Below are 22,334 nucleotides of genomic sequence, written 5' to 3'. Positions count from 1 at the left end.
ATCAATACAAATCACCTCAATAATTTTTTAATCTCTTGTTTCTTGTAATACTTTGCTATTGTTCTTTCAGCCATGTTTATCTTCTCTAACGAAAGCAGTCATAACAGGGCCATGCTTAGCAACACATATGCTAGGCATAGTTCTTTTATGTTACCACCATGTGAATGGTCTCTCTCTCCGGAAATCTCTATTCCCCAAATGCCCCAATTTATTACGTCTAACATTCTGATGGGGCCAAATCCCTCGACCACAACCGCCCCATTCGTCGACCTAGAACTTCGTCTAGGTCTGCCTGGTACAAGTGTCATGCTGCAGGTTCAACCAGATCAAACCCAAGGATTTGCTGGCCCTAGTAAAGAAATACCTATAAAACGTGACTATTATGGACCATGTTTTAGATGTGGAAGGGTATTTAATACTTCACAACATTATGCTGGTCATATTTCGGGCCACTATAGGAAAGACAAGACTAAGCAAAGGATGAAGAGATCAAATAAGGAAGGTCCACGTGTAACCCGCCAAAACCCGCTTAGCATCCAAAAACATGCGAAATTGAAACCAGCCGTTCGTCACTTCTAGTAGTAACGCAATACTCATGAACCTGCCCTGTCTCTCTCCTCTCCACACACAAACACAACTCTCTCTCTCTCTCTCTCTCATCTTCTTTCTTTAATGACCACAACCCCTGCCCCTATCCGATTCATATACCCGCTTTATCGGCAGCTATGTACTCACATGGTGACTCTTACCCTGGTTGTGGCACCCGGTGCCCCGACCTCTCTAAAATACTTAATATTAACTAGTTTGAAGTCTCAAGTATGTGATAACTTAGGAAAGTTGTACTTTTATCACATCTCTTCTAGTTTTTTAAAGTGTCGTTTTTCCTTTTTCTTTTTTCATGACTGAATTTTAATTTGGTCTTCATGTAATATTTCTTTGATTGTTCATTTATATTTTTGATATCAATTTAAGTTCTTACCATATCCTTTAAACAAAGCCATGTGTTGCCACCATTTAAGTTTAATTAATTATATACCATTTCAAAATATTATATTTTTGTTCAAATAAAATCAACTTTTAGTTATTAATGCTATGTTACTATTAAATGTTATTGACCAAATAAATAGATTAGTTATTCTATAAAAGGGATTTAATTGAATTTTGTTGGCACCATAATTATTGATGTCATCACTTGTAAAATATATACAACAATTTCGACCCCTGCGTTGCGGGGGGTTGTGAAACTGTAGAAAAATCTCAGATCTTGGTTATCGAGATTGGAGACTCAATCGAAACTTCTCAATTTCGATCATGTATTTGAAAAATGAAAGTAATTCAAAGTTCAACGGTACAAAAGGAAGAAGCATATCTCGTTCAACGGTACAAAAGGAAGACGTTACCATTCCAAATTACATAGCATCATAGCAAAACACAAAGTACAAACATAAGCAGACCAATTATAAACTCGTAAGAATGGAGCAGCAACGAATGGACACCAATTGTGCTTAGATCGGTTTCAAACCACATAAACATCCAAAAACCGCAACTAAATAAGCACAGTCTCATCATTTCAACTCGTAATCAAAGCATCACATCGAAGATATAAAAACAATCAATCTATCTGAATCGCTTCAGACCTTCGATAATCATCATAACCTCAAACCCCAGTGCTGCAAATCCGCGACTGTATCATCATAGCATAAAGACAAATTTGAAGGCTCAAATGAAGCCAAGTTCATCAACATAGCCTTTATAACAACGAATCCATTCAGAATCTTGAACACCATTCAAGCCATAAACACCGAAAAACCACCACTACAATGAGAATAATCCCATCTAGGTGTTTCTTTCTTGACTTTTGTGATTTGAGACAGAATTTGGGTTTGGTCCGTGGTGGTTACTGCTTCTTGTAGCAAAATGAACACTTTAATCTTGAAAGGTACTCACTCTTTCTTGGATAATTTGCATGTTTAATGTAAATCAAAAAGGGGGCAAATGTCTGCATATGAAACTTTTGAAGCTTTAGAAAATGAATAACAAAATCTAACCGAGGGTAAATTCATAAACAGAATACCAAACCTAGAAATCATAAAATTCACAATAAAATTTATTTCCAGTAGCTGATATAGCTAAAATACATAAGATAAGTAGTTTCAAATAATATTTTTCAAACATCCCAATTAAAAATGCCTGCTCATAAGCTACATGTGGTGCAATATTGTCAATTGGTTTAGACTTTAGACCTTCGAAGTAAGTTGAAGTTGAACACCATTCATGAAATAAACAAAACCTCCAAACAAAATCAAACAAAACATACTTAAAATTAACTAAATGACATCAACCGATCGACATCAGCTGCAATAGCAGGCCACGGGATCGCCGCAGCCACCTTATAACAGTTGAACATCGCCGTGTAACTTCCTCCACCGAAAATAGCCGCCGTACCATCGCCACATCACCAAGAAACTGTAAATCAACAATCAATATTGGTTCAATCGATGGCTTCCTTAGCACGTCGGTGGTAGTTTAGGTTGAAGACGACAGTGACGATAGCGGTGGTGCTAAAGCCGATGATGTGTCAACTGTTGAAGACATTGATGACGTGACGATGGTGCCAAATCCAACTGTGATGTGACAGACAACAAACTTAAACCGTGGTCATGGCGAGAGATGCCGTGGTGTACGTAGGCGATGGTGGAGACGGAGAATCAGATGCGACTTTCTGATGTATTGATGTGTTAGAGAGTGAAGAACAGATAACCACGTGGATGGCGAGACTCGTACGTGTAAGGCATAGAAGAAGTATACAAAGTACAAATGATAAGGCAGCATGTAAAAAAATTGAGTAGTTATTGTGTCGACATTCAAAATTATAATATATAATAATTAATAGGAAAGATCACATCCACCATGTTGACCATAAACATATTGTCATTATTACAACAAATTAATATTTTTTCAGTTTTTTCTTAACGACTTTTAAAACTATCCTTAATATTTGATTGAGCTTTCTTGAGACACGATTGTAATCCGCATATTCTTCTTCTTTGTTTTTAAACGAAACAAAAACCTACTTCTAAATACTTTTATAAATCACTTATGTTGCTGAATATAGGATTTGAACATTCCATCTCTAGAATAAAGGAGGCCCCGACGCATAGGCACTCTTCGTGCTATAAAAATTTCCACTAATAAAATCCTAAGTGAAAGGCTGTGGAGGTTTCTTTTTCAATAGCACAAATACAATATTATATACAAGGATACGGCCAAGAATTAAAGAGATTACATCTCCTCAAATAAATGTGAAACGGAGTTGACCAACGGTTTGTTTTTAAATTTTAAATTTTATTGAATTTAACTCCTTTCATTCCTCGTCAAGCGAAACTGGCAGCGGACCAACACAAAGCATCATGCAAAATCTTTCAAAAAGAGGTCTGTGAAGACTCTTGGTAAATATGGCTGCTACCTGAAGCGCGCTAGGAACAAACTTTGTATGAAGACGACCGAAAGAGACCAATTCATGAACAAAATGATAGTCGATGTCTATATATTTGAGTCGTTACCGGTAATAATGATATCGTCTACGTAAACGACTTAATAGTGGAGAACCAAATTGGTTTTGTAAATGAAGAGTGATGGATCGACTAGACTACATTTGAAACCAAGGGTGATAAGGAAGAAACTTAAACGTTGAAACCAAGCACATGGTTCTTGTTTTAGTCCATATAGAGCTCGTTTAAGCTTGCACACATGAGTCGGGAATTGCGGATTTACAAATCCAGGTGGTTGTTCCATGTAAATGGTTTCGGTAAGATGACCGTTTAAGAATGCATTGTTGACGTCAAGTTGACGAAGTTGCCAATTGTAGATTGTAGCAAGACTAAGTACAACACGCATGGTGGAAGCTTTGACCACCGGACTAAACGTATGCGAAAAATCAAGACCGGGAACTTGAGTGAACCCTTGAGCTACTAAACGAGCTTTTTAGCGGTCAAGAGTACCATTATATATTATTATTGTAGTGTCTTAAATTGGTGTTTTGCTCACTCAACATGTGTTGTTGGCAAACCGTTCTATTTTATACGCATATGCAGGTTATTGTTTGAATTAGTTTCAAGATTTGATGAAGACTTAGTAAAGAATTGAGTTAGAAGAATTATAATTAAGACTTAGATTTGTATTCATTGTTTGTTTAATGAGTTGTATTTTGTATATGAATTTATTCTAATATTTAATTAAATTAAATAGATATTGTCATTTTAATTATTGTATAATATTACCTTGAGAGCTATGAGTAATCAGCTCACGCTCCAGCATTTCCGTCTTAGGTTAGGGTTTGACAATACGCTTCACAACCCACCCCATACGCTGACATAACAACGTATGAGCTATCAACCTAAACGAATGAGAATATAGGCATACAATCTATGCACATGGCTTATAAACTAGCGAATAGGTATCATTTGCTTAACACACTAAGTGAATGAGCCTTAATAAATGGCCCCAATTAAAATCTAGACCAAAATAAACGAAAACAAAGTACAAGATAGACAAATTATGCATCAGCAAGAGTAAATAGTATGAAAAGCAACTATCGCAACATTTTATATTTTAGGGTTAGAGAAATGAATCGGTGAAAGACTTAAGAGTGTGTGTTTTTAGAAGAATTTTTTATATTTTAAAGATGAGGGAGGATTTGATATGGGTTGTGAATGAATTTACACAATAAATTGTGAGGTCAACCTTAAATATTGCAACTATGGCAGATAAAAACAATGGTTTTCCAAAAGGCTTATCCTAGAGAGGTTCTAAGTTTAGTTCTCATAATTGTATGCTACTTACCGGGAAAATCAGTGTAAAAATATTCAAACTTAGGTAAAAAGCGGTTGATATATGAGTCATTACCTTCAGAACCTGCTAGCCATACACCGCTCAAAGATTAATAATAGAAAGTAAAAATAACTAAGAATAAAGTTTCATTTTCGTCCTTGTGATTTGACAAATAATGTGTATTTAGTCTAAAAAGTTTATTTTTTTCATATAGGTCATCCATGTTTCCCAATTCTTGCCAATTACATTAAAATCTCAATTCTTGCCAATTTTTTTCATAAGAATAAAGTGTCATCCCGTTAAATTTAATCGTTAAAACAATATGTTTTGTTCAAATATGCGGTTTTAGTTCAACAGTTTCAAGTTTGCAATTTTTATTCTTCTAGTTTCATTCCCCTTGCATTTAACCCGAATTTATTACCTAGTTAAGTCTGGTTGTTAACCCATCTGTGTGCCCCTTACGTGACAACCAGTTTTGCCGTTTTTCTCTCCAAATAAACCTCAGTATTAATTCGCAAGCCCCCTCACTTGAGGGTCTGAGGTGTATTTGGGAAAAATGAAAAAAATAAGAACAAAACTGCTCCTCACGTAAAATGCACACTGATGGGTTTAGCGACCAAACTTATTGAGATTAGTGAATTCGGCTTTATTTGAAAGTGAAATGAAACCATAGGGAAGAAAATTGCAAATTTGAAACTGGACTAAAACCGCAGATTTGGACAACCACATGGTCGAAAACCGCAGTTCACTGAAATAAGTATTATAATAAAGAAAGAGGGAAAAAAGATGTTTATCCCTGACTTAATGATTAAATTTAACGGGGTCAGTGATTTAGATGTAATTAGCAAAAACTGAGAAACGTGGATTGTCCATATGCAAAAAATAAACATTTTGAACTAAATTTACATTATTTGTTAAACCATGAGGACGAAAATGACACTTTACTCAATAACTAAAATAATAACTTGGGTCCGTCGTTGGTTGAATATATATATATATATATATATATATATATATATATATATATATGGTAAGGATCCTAAGAGAACCCTTTGCAAATTGATAACTTTGAGAACCATTTTGGACCACTAAAAACACATTTAAAAAAAATCATAAAACAAAAAATAATAAAAATTTTAAAAAAGTAAAAAAACCAAAATTCTTATATTTCATTCCGGTTTCAATAAAAAAATAAAAATAAATAAAAAAAACGTCGTATTATACACATATGTATAATTTTATATAATCTTTAGTTACGTAATATACACATATGTACAGTATCATTTATCTTAAATTATACACATGTGTACAAAAAAACATGTAAATATACATATATGTATATATTATACATATGTGTATATAATTTAGCTAAACCGAGTTTTTTTTATAAATCGGAATGATGAAATAAGAATTTTGGTTTTTATACTTTTTTGATTTTTGTGTTTTTTTTATTTTTATGATTTTTTTTATTTTTGGGTTTTTTATGGTTCAAAATGGTTCTCATAGTTCTCAATTTCAAATAGGTTCTCTCATGATCCTGATACTATATATATATATATATATAGTTTTGAAAAAAATTATATATATCATCTTGAACCGTATATATTTATAATTTTTTAAGAAAATATTTGTTTAATAAGATGGAATTGGTATTTGAAAATCTTGCTAAATATAAGCTAAAAATTATATATTTCTTTCAAGTAATAATATTCTAACAAAAATATAATATTTATCAAATTCCTAAGGCCACCAACAGGTGAGATAATAAAAATCTCTTATCCAAGCAAGTGATCTGCCACATGTGATAACCTCATTGGAGATAAAGATCCTAAACCTAATCTGCAAATTCAGGCTGGCTCAACACCAACCACAACCACAACCTCACCTGGCCCACCACCCTCCACCCTCTTCCTTATGTTTCCCTCCTGTCATTCCCTTGCTGTGCCACAAACAACCCTCTAATTGTTTCAAGAAAAAATGGCAACACAAGCACTGGTTTCATCATCACTGACTTCATCAGTGGAGTCTGCTAGACAAATCTTTGGAGCCAGGCCCCTAAACACACCTGCAAGAAAGATATCTTTTCTTGTTAAAGCTGCTTCCACCCCTCCTGTTAAGGTAAGATAATTGATATATGTAATTGTATCAATGCATGTATGCATGTATATATGTATGTCTGAGGTTGATCAATACTTGATGGTTTACTTTATCTTATCAGCAAGGAGCTAACAGGCAACTGTGGTTTGCATCCAAGCAATCACTTTCTTACCTGGATGGAAGGTAATATATAGCTGAAGAACTTGAATATTTGTTTCATTTCTATAAAATGATATATTTAGGAAACTTTTGAAGTCAGAACTTAGTGGTTTATAGCTTAAGATGAAATCTAAATATTTGTAGTGAATAAAGATGATTGTTTTGTATAGTAAATACTAAATACTAACTAGCTAATGATGGTGTAGCTTAACTATATTAAAGATCTATCCCAACAAAAGAAATTTGTTGTAGTTAAACTATTAAAGTCAAAGCTAAGTGCTTTCCATCTTAAATATTGATATAATTTAAATTATATGGGTGTGCATGATTCGTTTTGGGCTAAAACTAAATTAAAAACTGAAACCTTGGTTTTTACGTTTTCAAAAACTGTTCAGTTTTGGTCTTTCCGGTTTTCGGTTTTGCTTCAGTTTTTTTCTGATTTGCCATTTTATTACATGTAAAACCAAAACCAAACGTTCGGTTTTTACAAAAGCATAAAACCAAACCATCATTTCTTTTCGGTTTCGGATAAGTTTTTCCGGTTTCGTGCACAACCTTACTAAATTCTAACAAATAGAAAAAGAGAAAAAGGTATGTGCTTGCTTGGTTATTAATTTTGAATACCAAGGTTTGAACTCAAAAGTGAAAGCCTTTGTAGCATGGTTCTTTTAACACCTAATACTTAGAATATTTACAGTCTCCCAGGTGACTATGGATTTGATCCACTTGGTCTTTCAGACCCAGAAGGGACTGGTGGATTTATTGAACCCAAATGGCTAGCATACGGCGAGGTTATCAACGGCCGGTTCGCCATGTTAGGCGCAGCTGGAGCCATAGCACCCGAAATATTCGGCAAGCTTGGCCTCATCCCTCCGGAAACTGCCCTCCCATGGTTCAAAACCGGTGTCATTCCCCCAGCTGGTACATACAACTACTGGGCCGACCCGTTCACCCTATTCGTATTCGAAATGGCGCTTATGGGCTTTGCGGAACACAGAAGACTACAAGATTGGTACAACCCCGGTTCAATGGGGAAACAATACTTTTTGGGCTTGGAGAAAGGGTTCGCTGGGTCTGGTGACCCAGCGTACCCCGGTGGGCCGTTCTTTAACCCGTTAGGGTTTGGTAAAGATGAGAAATCATTCAAGGAATTGAAGCTAAAGGAGATCAAGAATGGTAGATTGGCTATGTTGGCTATTTTGGGTTACTTCATTCAGGGTTTGGTGACTGGTGTTGGACCATTCCAGAACCTTTTGGACCATTTGGCTGATCCAGTTAACAACAATGTGTTGACCAGCCTTAAGTTCCACTAGAGACTCTTATCTTCCTTCCTATATGTAATATCATGTGCAGTATTTTCTAAAAAATTATTATAAATATGTAATGATATTAATGATATGCTAAGGAAACCAGAACCTTGTAGTAACCTTTAGTAACTATGTGTGTTTGTTTGTGTGCACGTGTACTCATGGAGACCGGGGTCCCTATTTTATGCTCAGTAGTGTAAATTTATCCGTTTCGTCCGAAAATTTTGAGTCTGGCCCTCTCTATTAATGAAATTTAACATCACAAAGTTATATTCTCAAAATCGGCTTCTTCTTACCCTCATTTGGGTTGCTGTCTGTCCATTAGGCAATGGGCGGAATAGAAGCTTAAGATCCGGTATTCATTTACTTTTGAATGAAAACCTAAGAAATTAATTAGTCTTTGATGTGGTTATCCAATGTGTCTTTGGGTTATTTGGCGGCTTAGAAATAATTATAACTCCTTCTAGGGTTGTATTACGAATCGCAGCGAACCAAATTATAAGACCTTGTTTTCATACGTCATGCATTTATCGAACAAATGTACATGTACCATTAACGACAACATAACCGACGAGTAAAGCTTCTTGTTCATGTTCGTTATTAAGTAAATTGTTTTACTCATGTTCGTCAGATAGTTTCATTAACAAACACACATGCTGGTGTCGTGTAACAGTGGTTGTGGTTGGCGGAAATGACGTTCAACAAGGGTTGCGGGTGGTGCTCTGTTGATGTGAATGAGGGCAATCTAGCAAGCTAGTTTGTTTTGGCCGAAAATAAACTGATGAAAATGTCACTTGTAAGCTGAAACGATTAATACACATGATATAATAATATAAACAACAGCAGCAGCAGCAGCAGCAACCACAGGACATTTCATTAACCCCAAATTAGGTCATAAGTGGCATTTTTGTGTTACAATAAATAACATTAATGTCACATATTATAAACAAATTACTTCACATTTTCACACTGCTCAAACAAATTTACATCATACAAATAAATATTTTACATTTCATAATGAAATTGACCGATTTGAGATGGTCAATCTCCCGATAGACCTATAGAGTGGGTTAGGCTCCATAAACAAGAAAGAAGAAGAGAAGAGAAACGAAACTTGAGACAATTTTCTGATTATTTTTCTTATTCTTTTTCTTAAACTTAGATTACAATATATAGGAATCCAAGACACAAAAAATAGGAAAAGATAAAGAAACCTAATTATAAAATAATAAGGAAACTAAATAACAAATAAACTTAAATAATATATTAAACTTTATTTATATAGAATCGTATCACATCGTGTGCACTGTGCAGTAAGCGTACGATGAAGAAGGATGCGATGGAGTACTCAAAGAAGTGTGATGCTTGTCAAAGGCATGCGAACATCCTTCATCAGCCAGCAGAACCAATGTATCATATATCCTCTTCATGGCCTTTCATGAAGTGGGGAATGGATATTGTTGGCAAGCTACCAAAGGCACCAAGTGAAAAGGTCTTTTTGCTTGCTATGACAGACTACTTCTCTAAGTGGATTGAAGCAGAAGCATTCGTATAAGTCCGAGAAAGGGAAGTCATATCCTTCATAAAAATAAATATTATAACTAGATTTGGTATCCCATCTGAAATTGTTTGTGATAATGGATCCCAATTTATTGGGAAAAGAACCACTAACTTTTGTGACAGTTGGGGCATCAAGATGATTACCTCTACTCCAGTGCATCCTCAAGCTAATGGTCAAGCAGAGTCAAGCAACAAGATAATCATCAACAACTTGAAAAAGAAGCTAGGATCCAAGAAAGACAAATGGGCCGAAGAGCTACCATATGTACTTTGGGCCGACAGGACGACACCAAAAAATGCAACAGGTCAAACACCCTTCTCATTGGTGTTTGGATCCGAAGTAGTAGTCCCTACAGAGATGGTGGTTCCTACAGCCAGAACAAGCAATCGTGATCCTGAAGCTAATAAAGAAATCTTTCTCGAAGACTTGGATACTGTTGAAGAACTCAGAGACCTGGCCAAGATAAGGATGGCAGTATATCAACAAAGGGTAGCTGAGGCATACAACAAAAGTATAAGAATCAGAAGATTTCAAGAAGTAGATTTGGTCTTGAGGAAAGCAATCCAAAATACAACCAATCCAGCTGATGGAAAGCTAGCACCCAAATAGGAAGGCCCTTATCTGATCGAATAGGAAGCAGGAAAGGAGGGCATATCATTTGCTCACTTGGAAGGCAACAGATTACCAAGAGCTTGGAATGCTATCCACCTCAAGAAGTACTTTTTCTGATCAGGATCAAGTATCCTCTGAGGATCGAGTATCCTTACAGGATCAAGGATCCTAAAATTGGTAATATCTATTTGATCATTTATTCATTTAAGATTTTTATTAAGGATAACATATCTTAACATTTGTCATTTCCTAGTTTTAAGTAACAATGCAGGATATTTGCAATTTCCAATCTACATTACTTATCAAATTGATATGGTATAAACTAAGACACAAACTGTTACACTACAACATATCTTTACGTGTGTACACATTAGTAACACATAGGAAAATATTTAAATTTTTAGAATATCAATTCACTAACTTTCTAATAAATATATATATATGCCTAGCTATCTAAAATATATATATACTTAGATTGCCATTTTTAGACTTGAAAGACTCTATAGTTAGTTAGTTACCACCAAGCTTATGGAATAAACTTATAGAAAATTTTACTGTCGCATAGTCCCTCATCGACAATCTCTCGATAACTGCAAGTTTTAACCCATCTATATTTTCACATTTACTTATCGATGGATTATTGACCATTTCTAGTTCCATTTTCTTTTAATTTTGTTTGGATATGTTGGAACTCTCACATTAATAGTCCCCTGGTAATATCATTTGTTTGTTCATGTTAAGAGGAAAATATTTGTTGTTGATAATTGATGCAACTCGGTAATTATTAATCACGTCAACATGGAGATGCGGAATTTGTTTTAAAGGCCTGTACATGTTGGACACGAATCCTTAGCCTCTTTACCGCTTTAATTTCAAATTTTTTGTAACTCGTTTGATCTAGTTGTAAGATTTCTGATATGGTCTAAATTCAATATAAAGTATATAAATAATTTCTACACTTTAAATAATTTTTGAGTTAGTTTTTATCTAATTAAATTTAAGGCAAATTGGAAATAAATAACCCCAACTTTTGTGTATTAGACGATAATAATTCTAACTTTAAAAATCACTATCGGTGGTCTCAACGTTCAACTATTTTTGTCTCAATGGACTTATGTTAAAAAACATTTAACATCGTTAAGTTTTTTTCCAAGTTTTAAACCGATGTTTTAGGGCTTTTATTCGAAAGAACGATATGAGTCGACTGATGTAAAACTTATCTCGAAACGGTGATCCAAGCTACGAAACAATGTATCAATTCGGGTGTTTGAATTTTCAATTAACAAAAATCAAGTCATTTGAGTGACCGTTTCGAGATAAGTTTTACATCAGTCGAATCGTATCGTTCTTCCAATCAAAAGCCCTAAAACATCGGTATGAAACTCGGAAGAAAACTTAACGACGTTAAGTGTTTTTTTAACAGAGGTCTGTTGAGACAAAAATAGTTGGAAGTTGGGCCTGCTGTTAGTGATTTTTAAGTTTGAATTATTATCAGACAATACACAAAAGCTTGGATTATTTATTTCGCATTTGTCTAAATTTAACGGTTTTAAGAAACAACAAACTAATATGGAGTATTTATCTTAAACCAGAGATCAACAAGTGAATATTCGAATAGATATTATTATACTGTTATTATTATTATTATTATTATTATTATTATTATCTACTTTGCTTTATTTTAAGGTGTATAATTTAACAATAGCATTTATTTAATATTATATTATATTATTATTTATAATGCATATTTGAAGGGCATTCTTTTTTTAACGGCCAACAAAAAGAGACGTACTTTGTACGCGCTGACCCAATTTCAATTGGTCACCGTCAGCCGCCCAACCCTGTTGTACAAAACATCTAAGCGTCTCTAAGTTATCTTCAGTTTCAGGGAAAACTCACCCGTTCGAAGACTCACTGGTGGTAAAAATCTGAACGCCCTTAAAATCAAACAGGACATTACAAAGATTCTGGTCTTCCTTCATTAAGTCAGTCATGCTCTTCACAAAGTGTTCTATGTGGGCTTTCGGCAGTAAGAATAATTGGGCCACCAATATTTGAATTCATTAAGGATTTATATTCACTCACAACCCTAGTAAAAATCACTTATGGAGCAGGCCTACAAGATGGAAGTAATATACCAGAGTTCGATTCACCCAAAGGATATATGGAGAATTATTAGCGTGACATATAGCCTTGTGGCTATGAACAGTAATAGTAAATATGTTTGTAATCCTAATATGGTCTTTTGCTTTTAGTTTGCTGCACTAGTTGACTAGTTGTGTTTAATCAACGAAAATCGTTCCTGAAAGTAATTTAAAAGTACGGTTAAAAGAATGGGAAAATTCTTATTTATGAAAAATTTTTTCAGGTTTTAAGTGTCATTTGCAATATATTCTCAAAATAGGTATTATAATCTAGTCGTGACGAGTAGTTTGTATAACCAATTAAAAACCTGACACATGTCTTTATACTAACCGTAACGAGTAGATTTACTAACTATTTACTCGTCACGACTAAATAAGTTTTATGTCTCGTAATCAACGCCCACGAGTAATTCATAAGTTCTTTAGTCGCAACGAGTAGATTGCAAGGTTAAACTAGTCGCAGGCGAGTTAACTACTAATAAACTACTCGTGTGGGGAATGTAAACCAGATAAACTAGTCGTCACGACTAAATGATTTATGAATTACTCGTGAGCGTTGATTGCGAGGCATGAAACTTATTTAGTCATGACGAGCCAATTATTAGTGAACCTGCTCGTTACGGTTAGTTTAAGGGCACATGACAAGTTTTAACTGGTTCTACAAACTACTCGTGTGTAATCATAACCTACTCGTCACGACTAGTTTAATACATATTTTGGGAATTTCTTGTAAATAACATTTAAAACTTGAAAAACGTTTTCATAAACGCTTATTTTCACGACTAGTTCAATCACCACCACACCCCCCACCATCACCATCACCACCAAAACAACAAACATCCACGACCGTTTCAAATTCTCGATCCTTATCTTTCTTTTTGTCTTGATTGCTTTGACCTTCTGGCGTCTCCTCGTTGGCAGGTTTTTCTTGTTTGCTATTAGCGGCAGCAATTGCAACCAAACATACCATAATGCATATCCCAATCGCTCCAAAAGCAATAACCAAACCTGCAGACATGATAAAAAATTATTTTATTAATTAAATTAACTACCACCTGTAGGCTTTAACCATGTCATTCTTGTATTCCTAGATGTCCTTTTTTATAGTGTACGTTTGATTCACATATTAAAAATCCCAAGAATACTTGAAATCACCACGAAAAATCCCTCCGGGCCCATCCTTGAGCAACTAGACATCAATATATAAATAAAATTTTTATAAATATCATAGAATTATTTAAATGCTCCACGTGAGTTTATGAAATACCGTATATTACACGGTTTTTTATAACATGCGTATTGCTTTTATTATTGTTAATTTATTTTGGTTGATTTTAATATTGTTTTGTAAGGAAGTTTGTTTAGATTTAGTGCATGCATTAGTTTGAGCCTCGTTTACTTCACGGGTGCACTTTGCACAACGTAGCCACTTAATGTTTTTGACATCGGTTAATGTGTTCAACGCTGGTTAATGCGTCTGACGCTAGTTAATGGATATGAATCAGTAACGCGTCAGAAGTCGGTTAACGCGCTCGAAGCCGGTAAACTTGTCTAGTGCAAGTAATGCGTCTGAACCCGGTTAATGAGTTCGACGCTGGTTAAACTCGTTCACGGTCGGTAAAAGTCTTTAATGTAAAAAAAGAGAAAAATATATAGTAATTCAATAACTTAATTTTAATCAAATTAACAAATATGTAATATGTATGTTTTAGGAAGACGAAATATGTAATTCATTTGTTAGTTTAGAAAAATATGTGATTAAGAATCATACGAAGTTGAAATATGTAATTGATTTTTATGATTAGGGAAATATGTAGTTGATGACCTTAGCAAAGGAAAATATGACAATTAAACATTACATAAAATCGTACGAACCTAAATTTGATAGATATAACATCAAATCTTGAAATTTAGAATGAACAAAGTTCAAGTTTAATACGTCGGTAAATCTAAAGTAGTAGTTAAGATCCATCGTATCCAATAATGGTACTAATTTGGGAAAAAAAAACACTGTATATGAGTTAATTTCAGTCACTTTAAGGTAGTCAACGGGTTAAAATAGGTAACCATAAACTAGTCAACAACTCAAATTGGGTTACCTTGAATTAGTTAACGGGTCAAATAAGTAACTATCGCAAAACGTAACTTATAAAAGGTCAAAACGTGTAAGGTCCACTTTGATCCTTGAACATATAACACTTGATATACAATGAGATGGATGTGTAATAAATCGATAACGAACAAGAAATATTATAGGTAGATGATCTAATCGAATGATTTGTTATTAACCAAAAGATTACAAGGCCATACATACCCATACAAATTTGTGTCCTAAGCCACCTAGGTGTTTGTCTCCCCATAGAAAAGACACACTTACAAATTTTTTTAGCTAAAATTAATAATTCAAATAAAAGGATCCAATTATAATAAGAGGCAGGTAAGCGGGCAATAAGTTGCGCCGCCACCCCCTTTTGAATGGAAAAACCGATCCTACTGAAAACAAAATTATCATTCTTTGGCGTCGTTGAGTTACTGTGCATATAATAAACTATACGAAAAGTATACCCTTGCGAAACCTTTCTAGTTGCGAAAACTCCACGACCGTTGTCACACCATGTATTTCTCGCTTGCAATTAATCTCGTAGTTTTCCCTTAATTCAGGGTTTTCGCTTTGCAAGTTTTTTTCCGAGTTATCGTTTTTTGCTAGATATCGAAATCCGTATATGTAAAACCCGACAAAATGGGTTAGCATCAGTGCTTTACCAATCAACATTGTTTTTCTATGCCTACTTGTCATTGTCGACCTGGTGGTAGGGTGGTTGGGGGGGGGGGGAGGGGGGGGGTGTTTTCCGAGACAACTCATTTATTATAAAATTAAGAATACAGTTGCTAGTTTAAAACGTATATACAAGATGCTTTCTTAGATTCTTTTTGATGATAAGTGCCATTCATTTATTTGTGGTTATGATAATTTGGTTGCTAGATTCCAAAACATTCATTTCTTTGTCATTCATTTATTTGTGGTTACGACTTGTAAGTCATCCTTTTGTCTTACTCTCTACCATGAAGCGACTGCGACTCTCGGAGTGGCACACACGGATAGCGTATGTATGTAAATTGAGCGTGAGTTAGTTTTTGAGCTAGACAAATAATAATAATAATAATAATAATAATAATAAGCAATTTTCATTTTACATACCCATTTGTAATCTGATCCTAGTATTTAATGAAAAACGTTGAGCTATTAACTATGTTTTATGATTTTATTTTTATTGTATTTACACGTGACTCGTATCCTACTCGTTTAATGTATAAAATATGTGCATTTTAGCCCCTACGCTATGATTTTCGCAACTCTTGAGTCTTGATCACCAAGCTAAACCCATGGGACCTTATTGCAAAATAACGAAAAAAAATATTTTTCCCTCCCTCCCATTCCCCTATCCCCGTCGTCACCAACAATCCCCCCCTTCCTTTTCTTACTTCTAATTAACTCGAAAAATCTGGAATTTGGTTTAATTCGTGGATCCTCATAACCTTCATGCCGCCATGTGTATGAAAATAACGCGTAATTGACAGCTAATCGCATCAATTCAAATCAATTTTCTTTAACTATGAACGCGGCTGAAATTGAACTTGTTAGCCTATAAATACGTGATCAAAACTCAATTAAATTTCTCCACACCATCACGAAACCAACCCCAATCCTAATTGCATCATAGTAACAGTTATAAATTCTCGCTAAATGTTTTCGAGTATATATATATATATATAATCATTTATAAATCTATATATTTTACCATAATAATGATGGTAATAATAATATTAACAATAATAATACTAATGACTTTTAAGAATACTTAAACTAACTAAAATTTTCCAATTTAACGATTCCCAAATTCGTTATAAACCCGTTTCTTTGTGTCTTGTTTGCTTATTTCGTTTAAGTATTTATATCATTTATGCCTTAATAAATAGGACAATTCGGCAGATCTGAATACAATACTTGTAACGATTCCGGCAAAATCAGGTATACCCTAACCGGTATATACTATTTATGTGTTATTTAATAATGAATATGTGAATTATAATGCGTTTATACGAGTATGTATGATTCACAGTACGGATTATACTCGATTATACAGTTAATCGTATTGGAAATACGATTAACCGATTAACGGTTATTGAAGCCCGAACGAATCGAGGATTACATTATAGACGATATATATAATATTTAGTGATGTTTACGAAGTGTTAAAGCTTCGGGATAAGTGAATTAAAGCACAGAAAATAATTCGGATGATTTGGGTAATTTTATCCGATTTAACAGTTTCCGGTGCACTAAAGACGGAAACGGGTCCCACGGCCAAACGGGGCGTCTAAACCGAGCTCTAATTTCACAACTTGTCGGACCGGTGCGGGACACGGTTTCCCAACGATTCACGGGGCAACGTGTTAGAGTGCGGAATCCTCTAACACGGCGATTCGGTGGTGATCAACAACGCGCGGTAACGATTCCTAAGACGGTTTGACACCTAGGGACGGAGGAAAGGACCGACACGTGAAGAACGGGCAGAGAGTATTTCAGCAGAGTGGTGGTTCGTGACTGTGTGTAGAATGTGTGCTCTCTTGTGAAATTTCCTAAGTTTCGTTTATATATCGAAAACTGGTTCGATCGAATGAGTCTCTCATTCGATCGAACGAGACCTGGTTCGATCGAATCAGTCACTGATTCGATCGAATCAGTTTCTTTTGACATTTTCAGTCCGTTAACTTAGTTTCACGATCGTTATCTTCATATCGAACCATCCTGATAGAACTGGGGACATACACATGACCGACACGTGAAGAACGGGCAGAGAGTATTTCAGCAGAGTGGTGGTTCGTGACTGTGTGTAGAATGTGTGCTCTCTTGTGAAATTTCCTAAGTTTCGTTTATATATCGAAAACTGGTTCGATCGAATTCGGTGGTGATCAACAACGCGCGGTAACGATTCCTAAGACGGTTTGACACCTAGGGACGGAGGAAAGGACCGACACGTGAAGAACGGGCAGAGAGTATTTCAGCAGAGTGGTGGTTCGTGACTGTGTGTAGAATGTGTGCTCTTGTGAAATTTCCTAAGTTTCGTTTATATATCGAAAACTGGTTCGATCGAATGAGTCTCTCATTCGATCGAACGAGACCTGGTTCGATCGAATCAGTCACTGATTCGATCGAATCAGTTTCTTTTGACATTTTCAGTCCGTTAACTTAGTTTCACGATCGTTATCTTCATATCGAACCATCCTGATAGAACTGGGGACATACACATGACATTTCATGTCCTAACAAACTCCCCCTTGGAGCCAGTTCTATTTACTTACAATCAATCGAGTTCTCTTGCTCGATCGTAACTCCCCCTTGGAGTTATCTCACTCTCTCTTTTCTCAAAGCTAATGGTGCGCATGTTGCATCCACGAACTCCTTTCATCATGAAGTTCTCTCAGGATCAAACGGTCCAGTCAGTCAGACTTACCATAGGTTCCGCATATCCTGAGAAGCTGTCAATTGAAACTTTAGATAAACATTTAAGCACAATCTATCACAATGTTCCAAAACAAATTACATTCAACTCAAAAACAATTACAACCAGAAGATTAAACCTTTCATTACAACAAGAAACAAAATAAACATGACAATTAAGCTTCAGTCTCTTGTGCATACTTCTTCTGTTGCTCTTTCCAATTTGATCCTGCATGTATGTCATAGGCAAAGCAGATCCTAATGACATTTCTATACGTTAAAGCTTGCTCCATGTCTTCGGGGGCGTAGAGAATCTCTGTCTTGTACAGCGTGTAGACGTCCTCCCGTGACAAGTTTGTGAGCCACATAGGATCAAAGATACGAATTGTGCTCCAATTTCCATTGTCGTTGAGCACGATGACTGCTTCATGCAGTCTTCCGTCATAGTACCAATGCCTGAACGCTTTGTAGAAGTCCTGCTTCATCTTTCTTAGAGGAATCTTCTTCATCGTGAGTGGTGGCATGTACTTCAAAACAATCTTTGGCCTGTTGGTGATCGGATCGATCTCCCTTTTACTTGTATATCTCTTTGGCCTTTGTGGAGTGATCATCTTCCATTTTGAGCTGTATTCCATTCGCAATACACTCTGATAATACGTTGCAAATGGAGATGAACTTGCATAAAGCATATCAAGATAGTTAAGACGGTTTAGATCAAAAGTAGGAAGAGTCTTCAAGTCAGTGATACGTTGAAAGTACTCAACCCCTTTTTCTCTCTTGACAGCAATGCAATTAAGATCCTTCAGACACGCCCAAGCAATTATTTCACCTGAAGTTCTACGACCCTTCATCTTATAGGACATTGTGTGAGGAATGGTCGGCTTTGCTTGTCGTCTGGACCTTATCTTCTCAAGAATAGCGTTGAAAGCTTTCTTGCACTCTTCAGTTTTCTCAACGAAATCGGCTTGATCTGCATCAGAAGGCTGTTTCATTGTGTTTGACCTTTCGTCAGCCTTCTTCTGTATTTCCTCCTCTGTTACATTTTGAAAGAAGCTTGCCGAGTTAGGAAGATCTTCAGTTTGAGACGTGTAGTACTCTGGATATTCTTCCTGCGTCAAGTCTTCCATTTCGACTTCATCGAATTGAGAGGGATCAGCGGCCGTGGATGATGTTGAGTCAGGTGTAGCAGCCGAAGAAGATGTTTGTTCTGTTGAAGGCAAAGCCAGATACTTGCCTGTTTCTTCATTGTATAGCTCAAACATATGTTCCAGTTCTTCTTCTGTGAAATTGTGAGAAATTTCACCTTCTTCCAAGTCTCCACTTGCGAAGAATTGCTGCTCATCTGGATTGTCCAGTAAAAACGTGAAATATTCCGCTGCTGTTTTTGATTGCAGCGGTTGGACATTAAACGGATCAGCATCACCTGTTTGATTACACAAACACAAAGTAACAACAAATTTAAGTAAACATATGTAATATCATAAACATTAAATACAATATCATTACATATGAAACTAGGTTTACAAACAAATCATTAATTGAAAAGATTTAACATTTAAGTCCTTACTACATTCACTCAAAATACTCTTAACTACCTTCACCTCCATCATCAGAAGAGTCCAGTTCGTCTGTGTCCACATCGACATTGGTTGGACCTTCCAGACGAAGAACATCACCCTTCAGCTCAGTCACTCTTGCTTCAAGGCGTAGATTTGACTCTCTCAGCTCGGTGATCAAAGAACCTTGTTCATTGATCGAAGATCCCTGTTCAGCGACAGTAGCATTTAACTGACTATTTTCAAGCCTGAGCATTTCGTTCTCAGCTTGAAGTTTAGCAATCTGCTCATCTCTGAGCTGATTCTGTTCTTCTTGCTCTGCCTTGAACAGTAACATCTTCATCATCGCCTTGTGCAAATCAGCAAGTTCGGATGCAACCTTTTGAGGTATGGCCATTTCAGGTTGAGCTTGAGGAATAGGTTGTTGAGCTGACTGCGGTGTTGGTGGCTGTGCTGGTTGAGCAGGAGGAGCAGCAGAAGTCCCGACGGATGGTAACATTGAGGGACGCGGTTGATCGGGAAATAAGCTTCGATACTTCCGAGTAACCTTCTTCTTTTGCCTCTTTGCAGGCCTTTCTTCTCCTACATCTATGTCGGCCGGATTTTCCACGGCTCTGACTTCCTCACCAGTTTCCAACTCTTCGTCATTTAGAAACGAATCAGCCTCCTTTTCAGCTTCGGTCCTTGTATCTTCAGGGACCGCCACCTCCTCAGTGTCAGAGTCGTCGCTTGATTCCTGCAAAGGTAAGTTTTCGACGTCTGAGTCACTGGTATCATTTCTCCATTTCCTTTTAGGAGGGGCCCTGTAAGACGGATTCACCAAATGCCCGAAGCATCTTTTGATTGGTGGCCTGGTTGGACGTTCCTTGTAAGATTTGAGACGGTTGAGAGTCTCATTTTTCATGTGGTCCAGTTTCACCACATCACCTTCGTTTTCTTTCAGTAACCCTGGTGCTTGAGTATCGACAATCATTTGCACGAACCGTGGGAACTGTAGAAACTTCTCACTTTTCCCTTGCTTCAACGTGATGTTCTCGACCATATGACCGAAAGTCATCTGAGAGAAGTTGTATGGTCGGTTCATCACCAAAGCAGCTACAGTGAACTGCATGCTTTCCCTCAGCTTGTCAAAGCTGGTTCGTTGAGGGCCCAAGCAGTGCATCACAACGTGTGCCAAATATTTGAACTCGGGGCACAAGTTGGCCTTATGAAGCAGACCGGCATTGAGGTCGCCGTCATACTTCATACGTGCGAAACATCCTCTTGTTGCAGCAGGATGTAGGGAGGTCGGGTCTGATTCATCATCTTCAAATCCACAGACTTCTCGAATGACCTGGGCAGATATAACAATTGCATGCCCTCTAACGGTGGAGCGAATAACCGACGGCACGACTGATTTGTCGTGCGTGGCATTTCTCCAAAATTCCTGTTGGATTGACATTATCGGCTCAATGACCCTCGAGATAGGTCCAAAAATCCTTGACCTCTTCAAAAACTTTATCACCGTTGCAAAGTCTTTCCCGTGGCTCGACTTTTCGTCTAGAAAAGCCACGATGTTGTGCTTGATGGACGTTTTGTACTGAGCAACCACTACTGCAACTTCAGCCATTGAATCTGTAAACTTAAACGTGTTAGAACGAACAGATATTGAAACGACTGAATGCGTTTAAACTTTTCAAATTTTCTGGACTAGTTCGATCGAACGAGTAACACATTCGATCGGTTGAGCTATTCATTCGATCGAATGAGATCTGGTTCGATCACAGACAATCGAATGAGATAGATCTTATCGTTGACTTCTGATTCGATCGAACTAGTGGTCGAATAAGTCACATTCGATCGAATAAGAAACTCGTTCGATCGAATGGACTGGTTCGACTCATTCAAACAGAAACCCAGAAACGAAGAACACCGAACCCGGAAAACTTAGACGATCAACAACCCGATCAAAACACGGTTAAAAATAACAAAAACTTACATTTTAATGATCTACGTGAAAAACCGAATAATGTGATCGGATCAAAACAAGGGTTTGAGGAAAATAGATTTGAGAGCAAAAATCCGTAATATATTTCGAAATTAACTGACCGATCGAATAAGTTTGAGTATTTATACTATTTTTGGACTTATTCGATCGAACGGACTTGTTCGTTTGGACCATTCGATCGAATGAGATTCTATTCGATCGAATGAGTCTCTTCGCAACTGTTTACATTCCTCAACCACTGATTCGATCGAATCTGTTCATTCGATCGAGTTATTCGTTCGAATAGCAACCTATTCGATCGAATGAGGGAAAACATTTGAAAAATAAATTTTTAAATTTCTTATTTCCCGTCCATCGATCGTGATGCCTTTGAACCTGCACGAAAACATAAACTTTTGACACTTGGTTAGTTTTCGTAGACATTTTCCAATCCTGAGAGCTTCGTTCCTACAGAACATATAGATCATAATACATTAGTAACAAATGGAAAAATATCAGGCTCAAACATCTTTGGGTTTTCTTGTCACTTCATTCTTTCTTTCATGCACAGCCTGTTGCACAGATGAACATTTAGCAAC

General features: G+C 36.3%; 1 protein-coding gene across 1 annotated transcript; it reads left to right on the top strand.

Moving 5' to 3' along the window:
* Positions 1-6,742: 6,742 nt before the first annotated feature.
* On the top strand, positions 6,743-8,615 carry LOC143577865 (photosystem I chlorophyll a/b-binding protein 3-1, chloroplastic). The gene is made up of 3 exons (XM_077061590.1): positions 6,743-6,948; positions 7,049-7,110; positions 7,784-8,615. Exons 1-3 carry the CDS (start codon positions 6,808-6,810, stop codon positions 8,397-8,399), a joined length of 819 nt encoding a protein of 272 aa, XP_076917705.1. The 5' UTR covers positions 6,743-6,807; the 3' UTR covers positions 8,400-8,615.
* The last annotated feature ends 13,719 nt before the right edge of the window (positions 8,616-22,334 follow it).

This window comes from Bidens hawaiensis, unplaced genomic scaffold, assembly GCF_021521415.1.
Source record: "Bidens hawaiensis isolate Kalapana, Puna unplaced genomic scaffold, B.hawaiensis_p1.1 tig00028865_1, whole genome shotgun sequence".
Taxonomy (NCBI): domain Eukaryota; kingdom Viridiplantae; phylum Streptophyta; class Magnoliopsida; order Asterales; family Asteraceae; genus Bidens; species Bidens hawaiensis.
Note: the sequence above shows the minus strand (reverse complement) of the source record. Positions and strands in the feature narration are given on the sequence as shown.